Genomic DNA, 21,137 nt, shown 5'->3' on the forward strand with positions numbered 1-21,137 from the left:
AATTCTCTTTAGCATTCTAGTCTGAGGCTATAAAGGATGTAAGCCCCAACAGCACTCAGTTCAGTCAAAGACTCTCCCTGGAGAAGATGCCTAATCCAGGAAAGCTGGCCTCGTAGTAGGAAGGAAGGTGATAGATACTGTCTGAACTATGCTATTAGGATCAGGAATCATGAATGCAGTAGGGCACACAATCCCCATGGCCAGCAGGGGGAAAACTGGTAGGAGGTGAGGCTTAGATGGATATGTGCTCTATTCTGTTCTTTCCTGATGTTACCCTTTGGTTTCTCATGAATGTTTTGATGTTTTTTTCTAATCCTGACTTGCGACAACCTAGAGCAGGCAAAATTATGACCAGGTCCCCACCAGCTTCTCACATACACAAATGGCCCCAGTCTAACACTCTCTGATTTGTTTATAGGCACCTCTGTTTTATTTTTTGTGCAAAGCAAACTTGGTTTGCAAAAATAATTACATACTTAGATTCTTATTTCAAAGTCTAGGTTTAAACTCCTTTTGGTTCCCTATAGGATGATTCTCGCCCCACCCCACCCCCCATTCAAAGAAAGAGTCAGATGGAAAACCTGATTCTCACAAATCTATGAACACACTTCAGTGGAGTGGAGGGAGGAAAGATAAGATGAAAAAATTCTAACTCAATTATCACTGACTGGTCTCTAAAAAAATAACATCACTAACAAACACATGGTTTTTCACAGTTTGAGTCAGAAGGAACACACAAATCACCCCTAAAGAAACCACTGAGTTATTTAGAGAAGTATTACTTTCTTCTAAAACAGGAAAAAAACTGCAGAGAGGAAGTGTTTAGAGAATCATGTTGGAGGCTGCATGACCACTTCTCAGGGAGGCTGTGGAAGGGATTCCAATGGGAGATTGGACTAGATGATTTCTAAGACCTCTTCCAAATCTGTGCTTTTACAGTAAAATCATTAGAAGTAATGGAAAGATGTATCCTTTGTACATAATTACTTTTGAATATAGAGTTGTGTGTTGTTTTTTTAATGAAAAAGATTTGTATTCCACTGATGGTCTAAATAGCTCCCTGTCATTACATAGTTAAATACCTTGATTTAAAAAAAAACAAACCAATTCTTTACTTTGTAAAATGGGTTAGGACCCCTGTTACCAATGAATGAACATGAATGAACCCTAGAGAATGAAATAAATCATCTCTAGTCTCCATAGGAAATTTCTGTTAACAAAAAAAAAAGGGCAGTAGGTTGTATAGTGTTTGTTTAAAAAACTACCAAGAAATTAATTCAGGGGATGACAAAAACCAGTCTGAAAACCTTCTACTTTTACCCTGGCTACTCCAGAGAACAACACTATCCAAGTTTCCTGAAGCCTATGGATTATTTCCCAGAGCTACTTTTATTATAAATAAGGAAATCAGAAATGTCATGCCACACATTGCTGTCATCATAGAGGTATGTCATAGAGGACTGCAGAGATGGCTGAAGAGTGTGTCTGTGGTATTGAAAGAGCCAAAGGATGAGTCCCCAGACGACAGCAGAAAACAAAGGAAAGGGATCCTGTTTTGGCTCTGGGATGAAGCCTTTCTCAACTGCCAGCCGGGCCAGTCCAAAAAGGGTTCGAGACAGCAGGTACATATTAATCTGCAAAAAGGAGAACCTGAGTAGGAAACTGAATGATGCCCTAAGGTGTGTCAGCCCCCAAACTACCCACCATGCTTCACTGTCTCTTTCTTTCCAAGACTCCTTATCAACCAGACATAATCCAAGAAGGAAAAAAGTCTGGCAGACAGGGAGAAGTACCATGCAGTGGGACCACAGCATTTCAAAGGAAGAGCCTGAAGACTAGAGGATGAGTCACCATTTTACTCCGTCACTTAATCATGTACTTCTCTCTGACTGCAGAGTTGGCCAGGAAAATTCTGTCTTGGGTGAGGTTGTAATGAGCGATTAGAACAGCATCCAGGCCAAGAGAGTCTGGCAGGAGGGGAATGCAGGTGCAGGCAAACTTTAACCAAATGGGGAAAATAGTCTAATTTTAGGTCTTGATGACAGCTCAAGCTAATGATTAATCATGGTGTGATGATGAATGACCTGCGCAGACATGGGGCAGGTGGGGAACGAGAGGTTTCCCATGGAACAATGCTAACCTATAAGATCATAACCAAGAAGTCAAAAAACAAATCTGAAAAAGAAAGGTGATGGTAAACAGCTACCTGGAAAAAGAAGAGGTGGGGTTTCATTTACCTGACTGTTGATGTTATTATTTTCTCCGAAAACCAACCAGCCACCGATACAGGCTGCCAGGAAGGAATGAAGCTGGAAGGTCTGTCCCTGGACACGGGACTGCAAGGCACACAGGCCCTTGTAGGTAAAAACAAAGTAAGCCAGGTTTCGGGAATGCGTGTATGTGGCCTGAACAATTGCCTTGAGCTTCTCCTTTAGGCTAAGTGAACAAAGCAACACAAACGCACACACAAACACACACAAAGAGAATTAGGAAGACTATGATCAAAATGAAAACATGAAGATGAGAGAATATTTTCCTTTGGAATGCAATGGAAGCTATGCATGCAAGGATTAGGGGATTGGTTAGTTTCCAAAATATAATAATGTATTTTCTCAAGGACAAGATCATACTATGTTTAAGATTCAAGAATGCTGCTGGAGATAAGCCATGCAGAAATACAAAATCAGAGAGTTCATACCTTCCATTTTTGAAGAGAAAAGTCATGACCAGAGCATGGGGTGCACGGATTTTAGCTCCATAGCTGGGAAAGAAAAATATTAAGAAACAATTTCCATAAGATTGAACTCTTTGGATAAATGCAAGAAAGGTTTTTAACACTAATAAATTTTGATCTAGCTTCCCCTCAGCTCTCAGGCAAACAAAATTATTCAACTCCATCAAGACATCTTTATTCACGTTTACAGATTATATAATACAGACTACTGGAGATAGAAAAGACCTTAGAGGTCATTTAGTCCAACACACTCATTAAAAAGGAAATCAAGACTTCTGAGGGTGGAGTCAAGATGATAAGCAGAGAAGCATACTCTCTCAACTTTCCCAACATTCCCCTCCAAACAACTTTAAAATAATACCTCAAATTGAATTCTGGAGTGGCAGAGTCAACAAAAGGTCACAGTAAGACATCCTTTCAGCCCAAGACAACACAGGAAGTTGGAATGAGAGATCTGTGACATGGGGAAGGAAGTTGGCCCACAACCCACATGGATGACACCAGTGGTGGAACTAAGGTGGTGATGGCATTAGCAGGGGCAGCTTCAGGAGCTCTTAAGCCACAGACAGTAAGAGGACCTGGCAGCTGGTCAGAAAGAAACTGCAAGGTACCCCTGTGTTAGCACCAGACACAGGACCAGATGCTGTTTGGCAACTCTATTGCCTATACCCACTTCTACATCACAGTTCAAAAGCAGAAAGGGGCGCTTTCCGTCAAGAGGGAGCAGGAAACCTGAGGGGCAACTATTTGGCAACTCCATTGCTCATATGTACTTATAGGTCATAGTTCAAGGGTAGAGAGGAGCACTTTTGGTCAAGAGGGAGTAGAAGCCCTAATGAGCAGTATTACTTCCAACCCCAAGGGATCAAGGACCCTGAGGAACAGTATCCTTACTGGTCCTAATGGAGGAGGAGCTCTAAGGAGCAATACTGATTGTGATGCCAAGGGATCATAGGTTCTTCTTGGGTAAGAGCCAGAGTAGAGATCAAGATAACAGTAACCACACCTCTCCCCAGATCACACCACCTTGGAAGCACTGATAACTTCCAAACTCCCAAAACTGGATCTGAAAACAACAGAGCGGAAAAAGCCTGAAGCTTTAGATAGAGTCCTTTCCACCCCCACAGTGGGAACAGAGCTCAACATTAACATAAAGTTCTAAATCAAGAATTAGGGTGGAAAAATGAGCAAACAAAAAAGAATCTGATCATAAAAAGTTACTATGGTGACAGGGAAAATCAAGATACAAACTCAGAAGACAATGAAATTATAATTGCTACAAGCAAAAAAAAAAAGTGAATTGGACAGAAGCCCAATAAGAATTACTAGAAGAGCTAAAAAGTGATTTTCAAAGTCAGATAACAGTGGTAGGGGAAAAATTAGGTAGATAAATGAAAGCAAAGGAAGAAAATTATGAAAAGACAACTAACAGCCTGATAAAAGAGGGACAAAAAATACTGAAGAAAATGATACCTTAAAAAAATAGAGTTGGCCAAATGGAAAAAGAGGTATAAAAATTCACTGATGAAAGTAACTCCTCAAACAGAAGAACTGGCCAAATGGGAAAAGAGATACAAAAACTCACTGAGGAATAAAATTCATAAAAATTAGAAAAGGGCAAGGTGAAGTTAAATGATTCCATGAGACAACAAAAAGCAATAAAATAAAGTCAAAAGAATGAACTGCGTTTAACAAAAGGCCATGAAAGCATAGATTAAAAGCTAACTGGAAACTAAATAATCTCATTCTGAAGAATGAATGGGTCAAAGAACAAATCATATAAACAATCATTTAATTAAAGTGAAAGACAACAATAAGATAACATTCCAAAATTTGTGGAATGCAGCCAAAGCAGTAGTTAGGGGAAAATTTATATCTCTAAACACATCAAGAAAAGAGGTAAAAAAGCAGCTTAATGAATTGGGCATGCCACTAAAAAAAACTAGAAAAAGAACAAATTAAAAATCCCCAATGAAATTCCAAAATGGAAATCCTAAAAATCAAGAGAGATTAATAAAAATAAAAGTAAACAAAACCACTGAACTAATAAATGAAACTAGGAGTGGGTTTTATGAGAAAAAAACAATAAAACAAACCATTGGTTAATTTGATTTAAAAAAAGAAAACCAAATTATTAGTATCAAAAATGAAATGGGTGAATGCACCACCAATGAAAATGAAATTAAAGTAATAAGTTATTTTGTCTAATTATATGCCAGCAAAACTGATAATCTAAGTAAAATGGACAAATATTTACAAAAATATAAACTGCCCATATTAACAGAAGAAGAAATAGAATACTTAAGGAATCCTATCTTAGAAAAAGAAATTGAATATGCCATCAATGAGCTCCCCAAGAAAAAAACCAGGACCAGATGGATTTACAAGTGAAGTCTACCAAACATTTAAGGAATAATTAATTTCAATATTAAATAAACTATTTTAATAAACTGGTAAAGGAGTCCTACAAATTCCTTTTATGACACAAATATAGTTTTGATACTTAAACAAGGGAGAGTCAAAACAGAGAAAGAAAACTATAGACCAGAGCAAATCACTTAACCCTGACTGCCAAGAGTAAGCGTTATCTGTAATAGGGATAAACTTGAAGCCGGCCCAATAAGATCAGGAGGCAAGCAAGAATTTCCATTGTCATCACTATTATTCAACACTGTCTAGGAAGGCTAATTATAGCAATAAGATAAGAAAAGAGAAATTGAAGGAATAAAAATAGGCAATGAGAAAAAAAATACTACTCTTTAAAGATGATATAAAGGTATACTTAGAGAAACCAAGAAAATCAACGACTTCAGAAACATTGCAGGATATAAAATAAACCTACATCAGTACTTCTATATACTACCAACAAAGTCCAGCAGCAAGAGATAGAGAAATTCTATTTAAAATAACTGCAGACAATGTTAAAAAACCTGAGAGTGTACCTGCCAAGACAACACAGGGATTATATGAACACAGTTACAAAATACGTTTCATACAAGTATAGACATATCCAAACAATTGGAGAAAATTGCTCATGGGAAGGCCAAGCCAATATAATAAAAATGACAATTCTACCTAAATTAATTTACTTATTCGGTGCCATACCAACCAAACTAACAAACGTTGTTTTATAGAGCTAGAAAAAATAGTAACAAAATTCATCTAGAAGAAAAAAAGTTAATATCAAGTGAATCAATGAAAAAATGCAAAAGAAGGTGTTCTAGCCATACTAGATCTCAAATGGAATCACAAAGCAGTAATCATCAAAACAGTCTGGTACTGGTTAAAAAATAGTGGTGAATAAGTGGAATAGATTAGGTACACAATACATAGTATTGTGATTTGTTACCTAATGTTTGATAAAACCAAAGATCCAAGCTTTTGGAGTAAGAACTCAACATTTGACAAAAATTTCTGGGAAAACTGGAAAGTGGTTTGGCAGAAACTAGGTATAGACCAACATCTCACACTGCATATCAAGTCAAAATGTATAAATGATTTAGACATAAAGGGCGATCTCATAAGCAAATTAGAGGAGCATGGAAAAATGTACCTGTTAGATCTATGGCTATGACCAAACAGGAGACAGAAGGGATTGAGGAAGTAAAACAGATCATTTTGAGTACACGAAATTAAAAGGCTTTTGTACAAACAAAATGAATGTAGTCAAAATTAGAAGCAAAACAGGAAAGGAGGGGAAATTATATGGTGTTTCTGAGATATGCAGGGAACTGAGCCAAATCTATAAAAAATAAGGGCCATTCCCCAGTTGATAAGTGGTCAAAGGATATGAACAGGCAGTTTTCAAAAGGAAAAATCAAAGCTATCAATAGTCACATGAAAAAGTGCTCTAAATCACTACTGATTTAGAGAAATGAAAATTTTAACAACTCTGAGATACCATCAGATTGGCTAACATGCCAGAAACAGAAAATTACAAATGATGGAGGGGATATGGAAAAACTGGGTCAATAATGTACTGCTGGTAGAGTTATGAACTGATCCAATCATTCTGGAGAACAATTTGGAACTATGCCCAAAGGGCCATATAACTACACATACTGCTTGAGCTAACAATGCCACTACTAGGTCTGTATCCTAAAGAGATCAAAGAAAAGGAGAAAAATATTTATAGCAACTCTTTTTGTGGTGGCAAAGTACTGGTAATTGAGGGGATGCCCATCCATTGGGTAACAGCTGAACAGGTTGTGGCATATGATTGTGATGGAATGCTACTGTGCTCTAAGAAATGACAAACAGGATGGTTTAAAAAAAACCCTGTGAAGACTTATATGAATTCATGCAAAGTGAAATGAGCAGAACCATAACATTGTACACGGTAACAGCAATATTGTTCGATGAAAAACTGTGAATGACTTTGCTACTCGGATCAAGGCAATGATCCAAGACAATTCCAAAGGACCCATGATAAAAAATGCTACATACTTCCAGAGAAAGTACTAAGGAACCCTAAAAGCAGATTAAAGCATACTTTTTTAAACTTTTTTTCTTGTTTGTGTATGTCTTTTCTTCTGCAACATTCCTAATATGGAAATATGTTTTGCATGATTTCATGTGTATATTGTTTGCCTTCTCAAGAAGGGGGGAGAAGGGTGGAAGGAAGAGAATTTAAAAGTCATTTTTTTAAATGATTGTTAAAATTTTTTATATGTAATTAGGAAATATTTAACAAAATAAATAAGAATTTTTTTAAAGATGAAATTGAAGCAGCTAGGTGGCATAATGGATAGAGCACCGGCCCTTAAGTCAGGAAGACCTGAGTTCAAATCTGGCCTTAGACACTACTGTGTGGTTCTGGGAAAATCACTTAATCCTGATTGCCTGCAAAAAAAGAAAAAAAAAGATAATACTGAGACTTAGAGAAGTTAAAAGTACTTGTTCATAATCAATTAACAATGAATATAGGAATTGATTTTGAAAAGAAGTGAGGGAATTACAAGACTTTAGCTTAAAAAGGCCAAGGTCACCCACTGCATCAAGGGCCATCTCCAGTCGTCCTGGTCTGTATCTTACCACTGGACCCACATAGCTCTGGAGGAGAAAGTGAAGCTGGTCATTTTGTACAACCTTCCTCACTTAAATCCAATTCACTTCCAAGTCATAGCATCACTTTCCTGATGTCATGGTCCTCTCCTAGAACAAAGGACAACCAGCAACAAGATATTTTTTGTCTACAAAAACTATCTACAATATCTAGAGAGATGCTCAAGCATAAATCTGAAAGGGTCAGTTGGTTAGGACTCCTGCCCAATTTCCCTCCCCTTGCTATTCTACCCCCATCCTCCAAAGGACTATATGAAGGTACCTTCAGATTTTGTTCTGAACCAAAATCAAGAATTCTGAATAATAGGACTTCATCCTTTCAATCCTCTTCCTTCTGCTTTGACTGCTGAGCTTGGTAGATTCTGCTCTAAATTCTGGTATTAGATACACTTTAATGTTGGCTAGGAAAACTTAAGATGACAAAAAGGAATCTGGATGAACTTGAAGAACAACTACACAATAGGAGAGCAAACACTATAGATAGTAATCAAGAACCAAATCACGTTATACCACCATCCAAGCTGCTATCTAGCACCTGATAGTGGCCCTAAAGACCAACAGGCAATGTGACCAGAGGGAGGACAACCTTACCCTTTCTAATTGCAGAGATTAGGGATGTCCCCCTAAATAACCAAGCTTTCATTAACAACTCACCAAGGATCTGACATCCAGAAATTCAGCTAGAGTCTTTTGAAATATGTACTTGCTGTTGTTTTGTTTCTATCATCCTTTAGGACTTCTGGTAACCTGGGATTTGGTGAAAGTCTTCTTCACTCTTTCCATCCTCTTCACGATTTGAGAAAACATATTTGTGTCCCCCTTAGCCTGAATACTCAAATTTATATGACATGAATATATGCATGTAGAACAGTGATGCCAATCTCAAATACTAAGCCATACATATGGATTCTCGTGGAAGGCATATTGACTTAGTTTTAAAATGGAATATTATCCATGTTTTATTATATTTTAACTTATTTTGCTAAATATTTCCCAATTACATTTTAATCTGGTTCCTACACACTCAGAATTGGTTCTAGGTGCCTCAGGTGTGTTTAATACCTCTGATGCAGAATACAAGTTCCCTGAAGGAAAAGACTATTTCATTTCTGTCTGTCCCTCCAGAACCTAGCATAGTACCTGCCACAGAATAAGCAGTAAATAAACAGTTGCACAATTGAACTGAAGTGAATTTAAACAATATTATAATTACTAACCATCTACAAAGTTGTCCTCAAATCTGTTTAATGGCAGAGTTGTACATTTCAGCTATGGTATCATTATAATTAAAATTATTATTGCTCTACAAAGGCCCTGCAGCTCTTTCAAACAGGTTTAGAAACAACGTTAGGCCCCTACTTTCAAGGAATTAAAAAAACAAACAAAAATCTCATGTGGATCAGCAAAATTCTTCCAAATGTATTGTGCAGGCCCCATACCATATCACTGGTTGAATAGCTAAGCCAGTCATACGCTACTCAGAAGTGCCTACTTGGCTCTAGGCCTGTGTTAATTTCCATCAGCTTCTAAAACAAATATTTCATTGAATCATAGAATCTAGAAGTTAGAAGAAGCTTCTACTTGAAACATGCATCTTTTCTACATCATTCTCCAACAAGGAGCCATCTGGCCTGCAACTGAAATTTCCAGCAATGAAATCAATTTTGCTACTTCTACTAAGGTGACCATCCTTCCAGTTAACTAGACGTACAACTTCAGTCATCAGCAGACAAGTCTTTGTTCTTCCTTCCATAATATGCCTCACATTTACCCCATTCTCTCCTTTCATATGGCTACTACCCTAGTCCATATCCTCCATCTCTCCCCACCACCTAAAATGCTACAATAGCCTTTTTATTGGCTTCTAATTTCTCCCTTCTCTAATTCATCTGTCCACACAGCTATCAAATTAACAATCCTAAAACACAGATCTGACTGTCACAACACTGCCCCAAAATCTTGTGTGGCTCCCTACTGCCTCTAGAATAAAATAAAAACAAAATTCATATTCTATCATTTGAAAGTGCCATAGTGCAGTTTCCACCTATCTTTTCAAATTTATTTCCAGTTATTTTCTTTAACACATGCTTATATACCAAGAAAACAATTTTTCTTCAAGCCTCAGCATAACTGCTATCCCTTACTGAACAAAGCCATTTGCAATTCCTTTCAGTTGTTAGTACTTCCTCTTTCCTCTGAACCAGGGGACTCTTAACCTGAGGCTTGTAAACTTGTTTATTTAAAAAAAAAATTGATAACTGTATTTCAATATAATTTCCATTGTTATCTTGTATATTTTGTTTTAGACATATAAAAATAATATTCTGAGAAGGGGTCCATAAGCTTCAGACTGTCAAAGGGATGTGTTGGTAAATGTTTTAACAACCGACTCTGAAAATGTACTGACACACTTTTAAGTTTAAACTTCATCACTAACATTTCCCCTGTCACTTTTTAAAATCTAGACAATCAACAAAACAATAAATCAAGCCTTGATTTGTAACATCTGCCAATTTCCAAAGGTCTAAATACTCACATTGAAAAGAAAATTTAACAACCAGCTAGAGTACAAGTCAGCTTCAGCATACCTCTGGGTTCCTAATACAAAAAATGTTAAGAACCCCTGTTCCAAATTATTGTTTACTTACTTCCATGCATGTTGGATCCCTCCAACAGAAGTAATTCCCTTGAAGGAAGGGACTATTTTCCTTTTTTTTTTTATTCTTTGTAACTCTTGCAAAATGACTTGTATATAATAGGTGCTTACGAATATTTGTCGAATTAGGCTGTGAGTTCACTACCCATTCAATTTTATTTCTGGCCAGCTCGTAATTGTTAGAAATGTCTTGCGCTGGGATGAAATCTGCTTTCCTGTAACTTCTCCCTAATGCTCTCCCATTCCTGTCTTGTGATATCAAGAAGAATCATTTTACCACATGTGCCTTTCAAATATTTGAAGACAATACACTTGCTGCTCCTGTCTTATCTTTTCCTGACTAAGTGTTCCGTAGACACATTCTTATAGTTAAGTATGACAGGCATCCAAATATCATACTATACAATTCCTTCCACCAATTCTCATATAACCTGTAGCCTCCAGAACTAGACAAAATGCTCCACACGTGGTCTGGCCAGGGCAGATGACAGTGGGATTACCATTCCCCTGATTCTGGTACTTTTATTAATGTCCTCTCTAACAATAAATTGGCCTTTTTGGCTAATCCCACTTTTGATTCACACTGAACCTGAATTTAGTTATAACTCTTAATCTGTTTCAAGCCTGTATAACAAAACATATTCTTGCGCACACTTCAGTACATGAACAGCCTCCAACTAGCACACTTCCAAGAATAAACACAAAACTCACTCAAATTGCATTGTCAAGTGCCCTATTTCTTCCCAACTCCCACCCAACCAATCTTAGTTCATTGATCTTATTCCAGGTTGTAGAAGCCCTGTGAAGTGGTTTCCCAAATCACCGGCTGAAACATGCTGCATTGTGCAATATGAATACACATTACGTAAGAACACAACATGGTCGGGAGAGAATTTTGTGGCCAATCTTGTCTTTCCAGTGTACTCTGAACTCCATTTATGTTTAGGTCTGGGCACCACATTCTAGAGAGGGCAGCAACCAACTGGCTTGTACATAAAAAGGGGGTAAAGATCATTCCCGGCCAGGTAGAAAGTTAGACAGAAAGTATGCTGAAGTAGAAAAAACCCTGGAGTCCAAAGACCTGGGTTGGAATTCAGCTGTACCAGTTCCTGGGTGACTTCAGTTTATCAATGGAATAAGGGTTGGACTAAATGGTCTGCGTTCCATTCACCTCTAAATCCATGATCTATCTCCGTGGGATCTCTAAGGTTTTCCAGAATCAAGGCTGAAAGAACCCGCAGAAGAGAAAGCTTCCAGAGGGGCTTGGAGAAGAGGGCTCTGGGGGGAGATGGGCCATGAATCGCGGTCAGGAGGAAGGGGACTTGGGTTTGCCCTCTTTGGCTCCAGAGACTGAACCTCGGAGGAGGGGGGCGGGGACGGGAGGTTGGGGGAGATCTCCTAAAGAAGCGGAGGGTTCTCTTTCACTAGAAATCTTCCAGGAAAGGCTCGATGGTCACTTGTTGAACGCGCCCCACAGATCCGGGGGTGGGGCGGACTCCGCGGTCTCGGAGCCGTCCCTCACGGCGAGGGGCGCGGGGCGCGGCGGCACCACCGCCCGTCTCACAAATGCCCGGAGCCCAAGGCTCTCCCCTCCCCCCAGACCGTGACCGTGACCCTGAGGGCCCTAGCTCCGGATCCCCAGGACCCCGCTTTCTCGGCCCTCAGTGACACGACCCCGTCTCCCCCTGCCCCAGGCCTCAGTGCTCCAGGTCCGACCCCCGACCCTCAGAGACCCGGAGCCCCGGCTCACACGGCTCCGTTGCGGAAGCCCTTGAGCACGGCCAGCGCGGCGTGGTAGCGCCGCTTGCGCAGCAGCGAATTGATGGCGTAGAGCAAGATCTCGAGCTTCGGCGGGAGGCCCATGGCCGCCTAAGGGCGCGGGAACGCGAAGAAGCAGAGAGTAAGGAGATATCACCCGGGTGAAGCGACTGGAGTAACTCCGCACCGGGCTTCCGGGGCCGTCCAGGACGCGTTTTCTTATAGGTTGGAGGATGCGTCATTCACGAGAGATGGACCAATCAGAATCACGAATCTGCTTCAAAGGCAGGGAAGCCCTGCTTTCCTTGGAATCCTTGGCTCATTGGACGAAGAAGTAACAGCTACAACCAATCACAAGATGGGCTTCTCCTCTCTAGCTTAAGTCAAGAGCCAGAATTGCTCTTCTCAGAGCTTGGTGTCCTTCACTGAGTGTTCTAGCTCCTGGACGGGACGATCTGGCCGAGAAGAGACAGAAACTGACGCAGATTTAGAGACGGTAACATCAGAGGTTCAGAACTCAGAGGTCATGGAGAATATCAGACCCCTCCTTTTACAGATGAGGAAACTGAGACCTGAGACGTTGTGTCCAGAATCACACAGGTAATAAACAGCAGAACCAGCGTTTTCATCAAGCCTTCTGCTGCTTCTTAAAATGTATTCCCCAATAGATAAATGTATTCCCCAATAGATAAAAGGATAAAAACAGGCAGTTATCAAAAAGGAAGCACAAAGTGCCCACCAAAACATTGTTTCAGGCTTGCTGGCTGCCAGAGAAAAATGCAAAAAGCAGATAAAAATTCAGTGTTGAGGTACAAGAGACCAACCATGCTGCTGAGGGAGATGTGAATGGTGCAATCATTCTGGGGAGCATAATTAACACATAATTAAGTTATGAAATTGCTCTTACCCTTTGACTTAGTGATCATGGTCTTAACAGCAATACCCTAAGGAAAGGATGACAATATGATGAAATAAGAGTGTTGATGAAATTTCACCTATTGTTGGCATCCCTCACGGTTCTGGGACGACTTGCTACTTCCTGGTTTGAGATGTTTTTTAGATATCTTTGAGGCACATAAATCAGTAAAATATTTAATATATAAGGGTGGGTGTTGGCTAAATCCATCAATCAAATCACCCAACTCCCACTTAAAGTAGCAATATACTATACTTTGATACCTTTGTCAGGTGACAATAGTCAATTAGAGGTGTGAACTAAGTATGCAAAACTTAGATATCAATCAATCACACAGTTGAACTAAGTGTTAAAAGACAATGTTGACTGTAGCAAAAAGAAAAGAAAAAGAAATTAGAATAGAAAATGAGGAAATAAAATTATCATTCTTTGCACATGATATGATGTCATACTTAGAAAATCCTAGAGAATCAACTAAAAAACCACTTGAAATTATTAACAACTTTAGACAAGTTGCAGGATACAAAATAAACCTACATAAATCATCATCATTTCTATATATTACCTGCCAAGACAAATCCAGGAACGATATAAATACATCTCTAAAACACTTTTCAGCTCAGATTCAATCCAGCTCAGACTTTGTCTAGCTGAGATTCTATCTGGCCCGCTTGTGAATACAAGCATTACAAATGCTTAGGCTCCTTAAGAGTCAAGCCAATATGGCGAATCTTTAATAAACTTTGTTTTTCTTTGACTTTAAGAAGGCTTGTGTCGAATTCATTCAAGCAGCACCCCTGAACTTCAACAGAAGGATTTACGGATCCCTTGGTTATCAATCTCACAGACAACAGGAGAACCAGGACAGGAGAGAATCTCCAAGGACAAGTTTTCATCCAGCATATCACAGGGATGCACCTACATTTGAAATCTGAAAGGGGCTTAGTTTGAGGTCACCAAGCCCAGTCCCCTCGTTTTTCAGAGGAGAACACTGAGGTTCAGTGACTTAGCAGCCAAGGCTAAGTGGAGAGAACCTGGAGTTAGATCCAAGAGAATCCTTCCTCAGTGATCTCCTAGAGGGGAGATCACTGGAAGAGGAAATAAATGAAACTTTTTTTAAAAAGCCTGAGCAAAAATGGTCCAAATCAATAATTAACTAAATGCAAATTAAATCAACTCTCAGGCTCTACTTAAGCCCTATCCAAGTGAAAAAAACAAAAAGACATTAGAAGTACAGGAAGAGAAAAAAGCTACATCAGTTACCTGTTGAAGCTGTGAAGTTCCCCCCAATCACAAAACCATTGACTCAGTGATACCACTAGAGTGCATAAACCTTTCAAGAAAGGAACCCACATATATAAAGATATTGATCCCAGCTCCTTTTGGTATGTCCAAGATCTAGAAAGTAAGATGTGATGTCCTACAAAATAATAAGGCAAAATTGCACAAATTCTGGTATGTGAATGTTATGAACCAATCACATGCCATGAAACCTAGGCAATTTCAGTGAAATCTTGCGCAGTTGAATGGGCTGGTGCAGCCTACAGGGAGTATTTGCTAACACACAACAGAGTGAAGGCCAACAACTTGGCAAGAAGTCCCACCTCTTATCATTGAAAAGGTTAACCAGTACATCAGAGACATATCAAGATCTGTGCAACCTGCTTTCTTACCAAGGGGTGATGGAGAAAAATGTGGAATAAAACGTACATTTGAGATAAAATAAAAAAAAAAACAAACTACTTTTTCACACAAATAAAGTCAGATGTAAACAATGGGGAAAATACTAATTGATCATTGGTAGACTCAGCCAATGTAATAAAAATGACAGTTCTGCTGAAACTGTTCTATTTTATTCAGTGCCATACCAAATTATCAAAAGATGATTTTATAGAGCTAGAAAAAATAATAACAAATTTCATTTGGAAGAACAAAAGCTCAAGGATATCAAGGGAATCAATGAGAAAAAATGCAAAAGAAGGTGGTCTAGCTACACCTGATCTCAAACTGTATTACAAAATGGTAATTATCAAAGCAAACTGGTAGTGGTTAAGAAATAGAGTGGTGGATCAGTGGAATAGATTAGGTACACAATACACAGTATTATGACCAGAATCATTTAGTGTTTGATAAACTCAAAGATACAAGCTTTTGGGATAAGAACTCAACATTTGACAAAATTTTCTGGGAAAACTAGAAAGTGGTTTGGCAGAAACTAGATGTAGGCCAACATCTCACACCATATACCAAATGAAGGTCAAAATGGGTACATGATTTATACATAAAAGAGTGACACGATAAGCAAATTAAGAGAGCATGGAATAGTTTATCTCTCAGATTTATGGATAAGGAAAGAATTTAGGACCAAAGAAAACATAGAGAGTATTACAAAATGTAAAATAGATAATTTTGATTACATAAAATTAAAAAGTTTTTACACAAACAAGACCAATGCAACCAAAATTATAAGGAAAGCAGAAAACGGGAGGGGAAGAAATTTTGCAACAAGTGTCTCTGATAAAGGCCTTATTTCTTAAATACATAGATAACTGAGTCAAATTTGTAAAAATACAAGTCATTCCCCAATCAATAAACAGTCAAAGGATATGAACAGACAATTTTCAGGCAAGAAATCTAAGTTATATGAAAAAATGCTCTAAATTCCTATTGATCAGAGAAATGCAAATTAAAACAACTCTGAAGTACCCCCTTACCCCTATCAGATTAGTTGATATGACAAAAAAGGAAAATGTTAGATGTTGGAGGAGATGTGGGAAAACTGGGACACTAATGCACTGTTGGTGGGTTGTGAACTGATCCAGCCATTCTGGAGAACAATTTGGAACTGTGCTAAAGGGCTATAAACCATGTATACCCTTTGGTCCTGTAATACCACTGCTAGGTCCATAACCCAAAGACATAAAAAGGGAAAAGGACCTATTTGTACAAAAATATTTATAGCAGCTCTCTTTATGGTGGCCAAGAATTGGAAATCAAAGGGATGTCCATAAATTGGAGGATGGCTAAACAAGCTATGGTATATAATTGTAATAGAATATTATTGTTTTATAAGAAATGACAAACAAGATGATTTCAGAAAAACCTGGAAAGACTTACATGAACTGATGCATAAGGAAGTGAACAGAACTAGGAGAGCATTGTACATGGTAACAGCAATATTGTTTGATGAAGAACTGTGAATAACTTAGCTATTTTCAGCAATACAATGATCCAAGACAATCCCAAAGGACTAATGATGAAGCATATTATCCATCTCCAGAGAAAGAAGTGATCATGACTGAACACAGAGTGAAGCATCCTACTTTCACTTTCTTTTTTCTCTTTTCTTTTATTCAAGTCTTCTTGTATAAAATGACTAATATAGAAATGTTTTACATGATTGCTCATGTCTAGCCTATATCTGATTGTTTACCATCTCAGGGAGGGAAGGAAGGAGAGATGGAATTTTGAACTCAAAACTTTAAAGAAGAATGTTTAAAAATTGGGGGGGAAAGGTCAATTTATCAGTCCTTGAGATGAAACATGTCATACAGGTAGTGTTTGGATTGGTTGATAGCCATCACACCATGTAGCTCTTGTATAAAGCCACTAAGCTAGTTTGGAATTGAAGAGGAGTTGCTTGGAGGGTTTGGGCAGGAGAAGAGGTCTTACCTGAGATCTTGGCCTAGATTTTTTCCCCACCTTTGGTCAGAGAAGGACCTTGTAAACTTCAAAAGGTCGGGAGGATTTTGAATTTAATCTCATCATCATAGTTCTAGGAGCAGCTCCAGAACAGCTGGCACATTATCTGCATCATGAGCAGAGAATTAACAAGACACAATGAAGAAAGGCAGATTCAAGACTCTACTAGGAGACCAGTAGAAAAGCTGTATCATGCCTGGGGGAGTATGTTGAAGATCTCATCAAAAAGATCTGATCATCTTTGAGGAGATATAACTTATTCCTCTGCCAACTTTGCTAAATTTAAATCCACTTTTTCACTCTCTGCATAGCTTTACCATTCATTCTTCAACCTCTTACTGAAAATACTGAAAATACTCTTACTGAAAAATAAGTACCATTCTGGCTTCATAAAAATATCTTAACTGATAAATCTAATGATGTTTTTCTAGTCTCCATCATCCATGACCATACTCGGTAGCTTCTCATACTGTTGATCAACCCTTTAAGGTCCCCAGTCTGAGTGGTTCCTTGAGTTCATGGAATAATAATTATAATAATAATGATAATAGTTAACATTTATATAACACTATGTGCCAGGCACTACACGAAACATTTTACAATTGAAACACCTTTGAACACTCCTTTGAACAACCCTGAGAGGGAGGCACTATAATTCTCTCCACTTTGCAGTTAAAGAACTGAGTCAAACAGAAGTTAAGTGACTTGCCCAGGGTCACACAGCTAATAAGTGTTTGAGGCTAGATTTGAATTCAGGTTTTCCTGATTCCAGACCCAATGCTCTAGTCACTGTATCATCTAGCTGCTCCAATAAAGTAGTAGAAGAAGCAAGAGGAAAATACCAAACCCCAATATAACACCAAGAAGTTCATAGAGTTTGGTCAGGAGACTGGCTGTGGAGTCAGGAAGCAAACAGAAAAAAAAATCCTACCATAAAGAAGTATTATGGTGAAACAGATACTCAATTCACAAACTTAGAAGTAGAGAATGACTCCAAAATATCTACAAGAAAAGTTTCAAAGAAAGGTACAATTTGTTTTTTTTGTTTTTTTTTCTTTTTTTTTTTTATTTAACTTTTAACATTTATTTTCACAAAATTTTAGGTTACAAATTTTCTCTCCTTTTATCCCCTCCCCCGCCCCCCAAACCCAAGCATTCTAATTGCCCCTGTGACCAATCTGCTCTCCCCTCCACCCTCCCTCCCTGCCCTTGTCTCCGTCTTCTCTTTTGTCCTGTAGGGCCAGATAGCTTTCTTGACCCCTTAACCTGTATTTCTTATTTCCCAGTGGTAAGAACATTACATTTGATCCTAACACTTTGAGTTCCAACATCTTTAGCTCCCTCCCTCTCTACCCCTTCCCCTTGGAAGACAAGCAATTCAATATAGGCCAAATCTGTGTAGTTTTGCAAATGATTTCCATACTAGTTGTATTGTATAGGACTAACTATATTTCCCTCCATCCTATCCTGTCCCCCATTACTTCTATTCTCTTATGATCCTTTCCCTCCCCATGAGTGTCGACCTCGGATTGCATTCTCCTCCCCATGCCCTCCCCTCCATCCTCCCCCCCACCCTGCTTGTGCCCCTGTCCCCCACTCTCCTGTATTATGAGATAGGTTTTCCTATCAAAATGAGTGTGCATTTTATTCTTTCCTTTGGTGGAATGTGATGAGAGTAGACCTCATGTTTTTCTCTTGCCTCCCCTCTTTATCCCTCCACTAATAAGTCTTTTGCTTGCCTCTTTTATGAGAGATAATTTGCCCCATTCAACTTCTCCCTTTCTCCTCCCAATATTTCTCTCTCACTGCTTGATTTCATTTTTTTTTTTAAGATATGATCCCATCCTCTTCAATTCACTCTGTGCACTCTGTCTCTATGTATGTGTGCGTGTGTGCATGTGTGTGTGTGTGTACTCCCACCCAGTACCAGATACTGAAATGTTTCAAGAGTTACAAATATTGTCTTTCCATGTAGGAATGTAAACAGTTCAACTTTAGTAAGTCCCTTATGACTTCTCTTTGCTGTTCACCTTTTCATGGTTCTCTTCATTCTTGTGTTAGAAAGTCAAATTTTCTTTTCAGCTCTGGTCTTTTCATCAAGAAAATTTGAAAATCCTCTATTTCATTGAAAGACCATTTTTTCTCCTGAAGTATTATACTCAGTTTTGCTGGGTAGGTGATTCTTGGTTTTAGTCCTAGCTCCTTTGACTTCTGGAATATCCTATTCCATGCCCTTCGATCCCTTAATGTAGAAGCTGCTAGATCTTGTGTTATCCTGATTGTATTTCCACAATACTTGAATTGTTTCCTTCTAGCTGCTTGCAATATTTTCTCTTTCACCTGGGAGTTCTGGAATTTGGCCACAATGTTCCTAGGAGTTTCTCTTTTTGGATCTCTTTCATGCGGTGTTCTGCGGATTCCTTGAATATTTATTTTGCCCTCTGGTTCTAGAATCTCAGGGCAGTTTTCCTTGATAATTTCATGGAAGATGATGTCTAGGCTCTTCTTTTGATCATGGTTTTCAGGTAGTCCCAGAATTTTTACATTGTGTCTCCTGATTCTATTTTCCAGGTCAGTTGTTTTTCCAATAAGATATTTCACATTATCTTCCATTTTTCGAATCTGCACGCTATGTTCTGTGATATCTGTCTTTCTCATAAAGTCCTTAGCGTCCATCTGTACCATTCCAGTTTTGAAAGATCTATTTTCTTCAGTGAGCTTTTGAATCTCCTTTTCCATTTGGCTAATTCTGCTTTTGAAAGCATTCTTCTCCTCACTGGCCTTTTGAACCTCTTTTGCCAATTGAGTTAGGCTAGTTTTCAAGGTGTTAATTTCTTCAACATTTTTTTGGTTCTCCTTTAGCAGGGAGCTGATCTGCTTTTCATGCTTCTCTTTCACCCCTCTCATTTCTCTTCCCAGTTTTTCCTCCACCTCTCTAACTTGATTTTCAAAATTCTTTTTGAGTTCTTCCATGGCCTGAGCCCATTGGGTGGGCTGGGACACAGAATCCTTGATTTCTGTGTCTTTGCCTGATGGTAAGCATTGTTCTTCCTCGTCAGAAAGGAAGGGAGGAGGTGTCTTTTCTCCGAGAAAGTACCCTTCAATAGTTTTATTTCTTTTCCCTTTTCTGGGCATTCTCCCCAGCCAGTGGCTTGACCTCTGAATATTCTCCTCACACCCACCTCGCCTCCTGGTCCTCCCAGCCAGCGTTTGGGGACTGAGATTCAAATGCTGCTTCCCGCCTTAGGGCTTTTGGCGGGGGCAGGGCTGCTATTCAGTGTGAGAATTAAGTTCAGGTGGTCAGGTCGGGGCAGGGCCGCCTCTCAGGCTCTGTTCCCTCAGGGGGTTTATGCACAGACCTTCCACAATGGATCCAGGCTCCCGCCCACTTGGGGAGCCCCTGTCTGCAGCCGCCTCTCAGCTTCTATCTCCCGGGGGGCCCGAGCCATGGGGGCACCCCACTCCCCTCTCGACCCTGCCAAAGAGACTCTCTCACCAACCCTCGTCACCTGTGGGGGGGGGGAGGGCTTGTGCCACCACTGGAGATCCCGTCCCTGAAGCCTGCTTGGATCTGTACTTCTCGGAGTCGCGGCCGCTGCAGGTCTGGGCTGGGCTCCGTGTCTGCAGCGCGACGGACCTTTTGCAAGAGGTTTGCAGGTCCCTCTGTGGGTGGAGGGACCCGCGTGGCTGCTGGAGGTCCCGTCCCCGTAGCCCGCTCGGATCTTTTCCTCACGGTGTCTCGGCCGCTGCAGGGCTGCCCTCTGCTCCCAGTCCCGGCACCCAGTCCGCAGTGCGAAGGACCCCCCGCGAGAGGTTTGCAGGTCTCTCCGGAACAGAAATCTCCCTTGCTCCAATATTCCATGGCCTCTGGGTGCAGAATTCACGGTGAGTTGGTCCCCTCTAGCCGTTCTGTGAGTTGTGGGTTCGGAGCTGTGTGTATGTGCATCTTTCTACTCTGCCATCTTGAGAAAGGTACAATTTGGTCAAAAGTTTAACTAGAAATCCCGGAAGAGATGAAGCAACAATATATTTTTTTTAATTTTTTTTATTTTTTATTTTTTAATGTTTAACAATCACTGCCATACAATTGAGATTTTATCCCCCCCACCTACTCCCCATTACCCTCTTCCCTCCCCATGACTGCATACAATTCTGTATAGATTCTACATATACTTTCCTATTGAGTATATTTTCACTATAGTCATGCTATGTAGTCAGACTAGAATAAATGAAAGAAATCATATAACAAATCAAAACATGATACACAAACATATACACATACACAAACATGATCTTCTACATTTTGT

General features: G+C 39.5%; 1 protein-coding gene across 1 annotated transcript; it reads right to left on the bottom strand.

Moving 5' to 3' along the window:
- Window positions 1-407: 407 nt before the first annotated feature.
- Window positions 408-12,413, bottom strand: PXMP4 (peroxisomal membrane protein 4). The gene is made up of 4 exons (XM_072631282.1): window positions 12,205-12,413; window positions 2,699-2,761; window positions 2,238-2,436; window positions 408-1,634 (listed from the first exon to the last, which is right to left on the bottom strand). Exons 1-4 carry the CDS (start codon window positions 12,315-12,317, stop codon window positions 1,371-1,373), a joined length of 639 nt encoding a protein of 212 aa, XP_072487383.1. The 5' UTR covers window positions 12,318-12,413; the 3' UTR covers window positions 408-1,370.
- Between the last annotated feature and the right edge of the window lie 8,724 nt (window positions 12,414-21,137).

The sequence above is a fragment of the Notamacropus eugenii genome, chromosome 1, assembly GCF_028372415.1.
Source record: "Notamacropus eugenii isolate mMacEug1 chromosome 1, mMacEug1.pri_v2, whole genome shotgun sequence".
NCBI lineage: Eukaryota > Metazoa > Chordata > Mammalia > Diprotodontia > Macropodidae > Notamacropus > Notamacropus eugenii.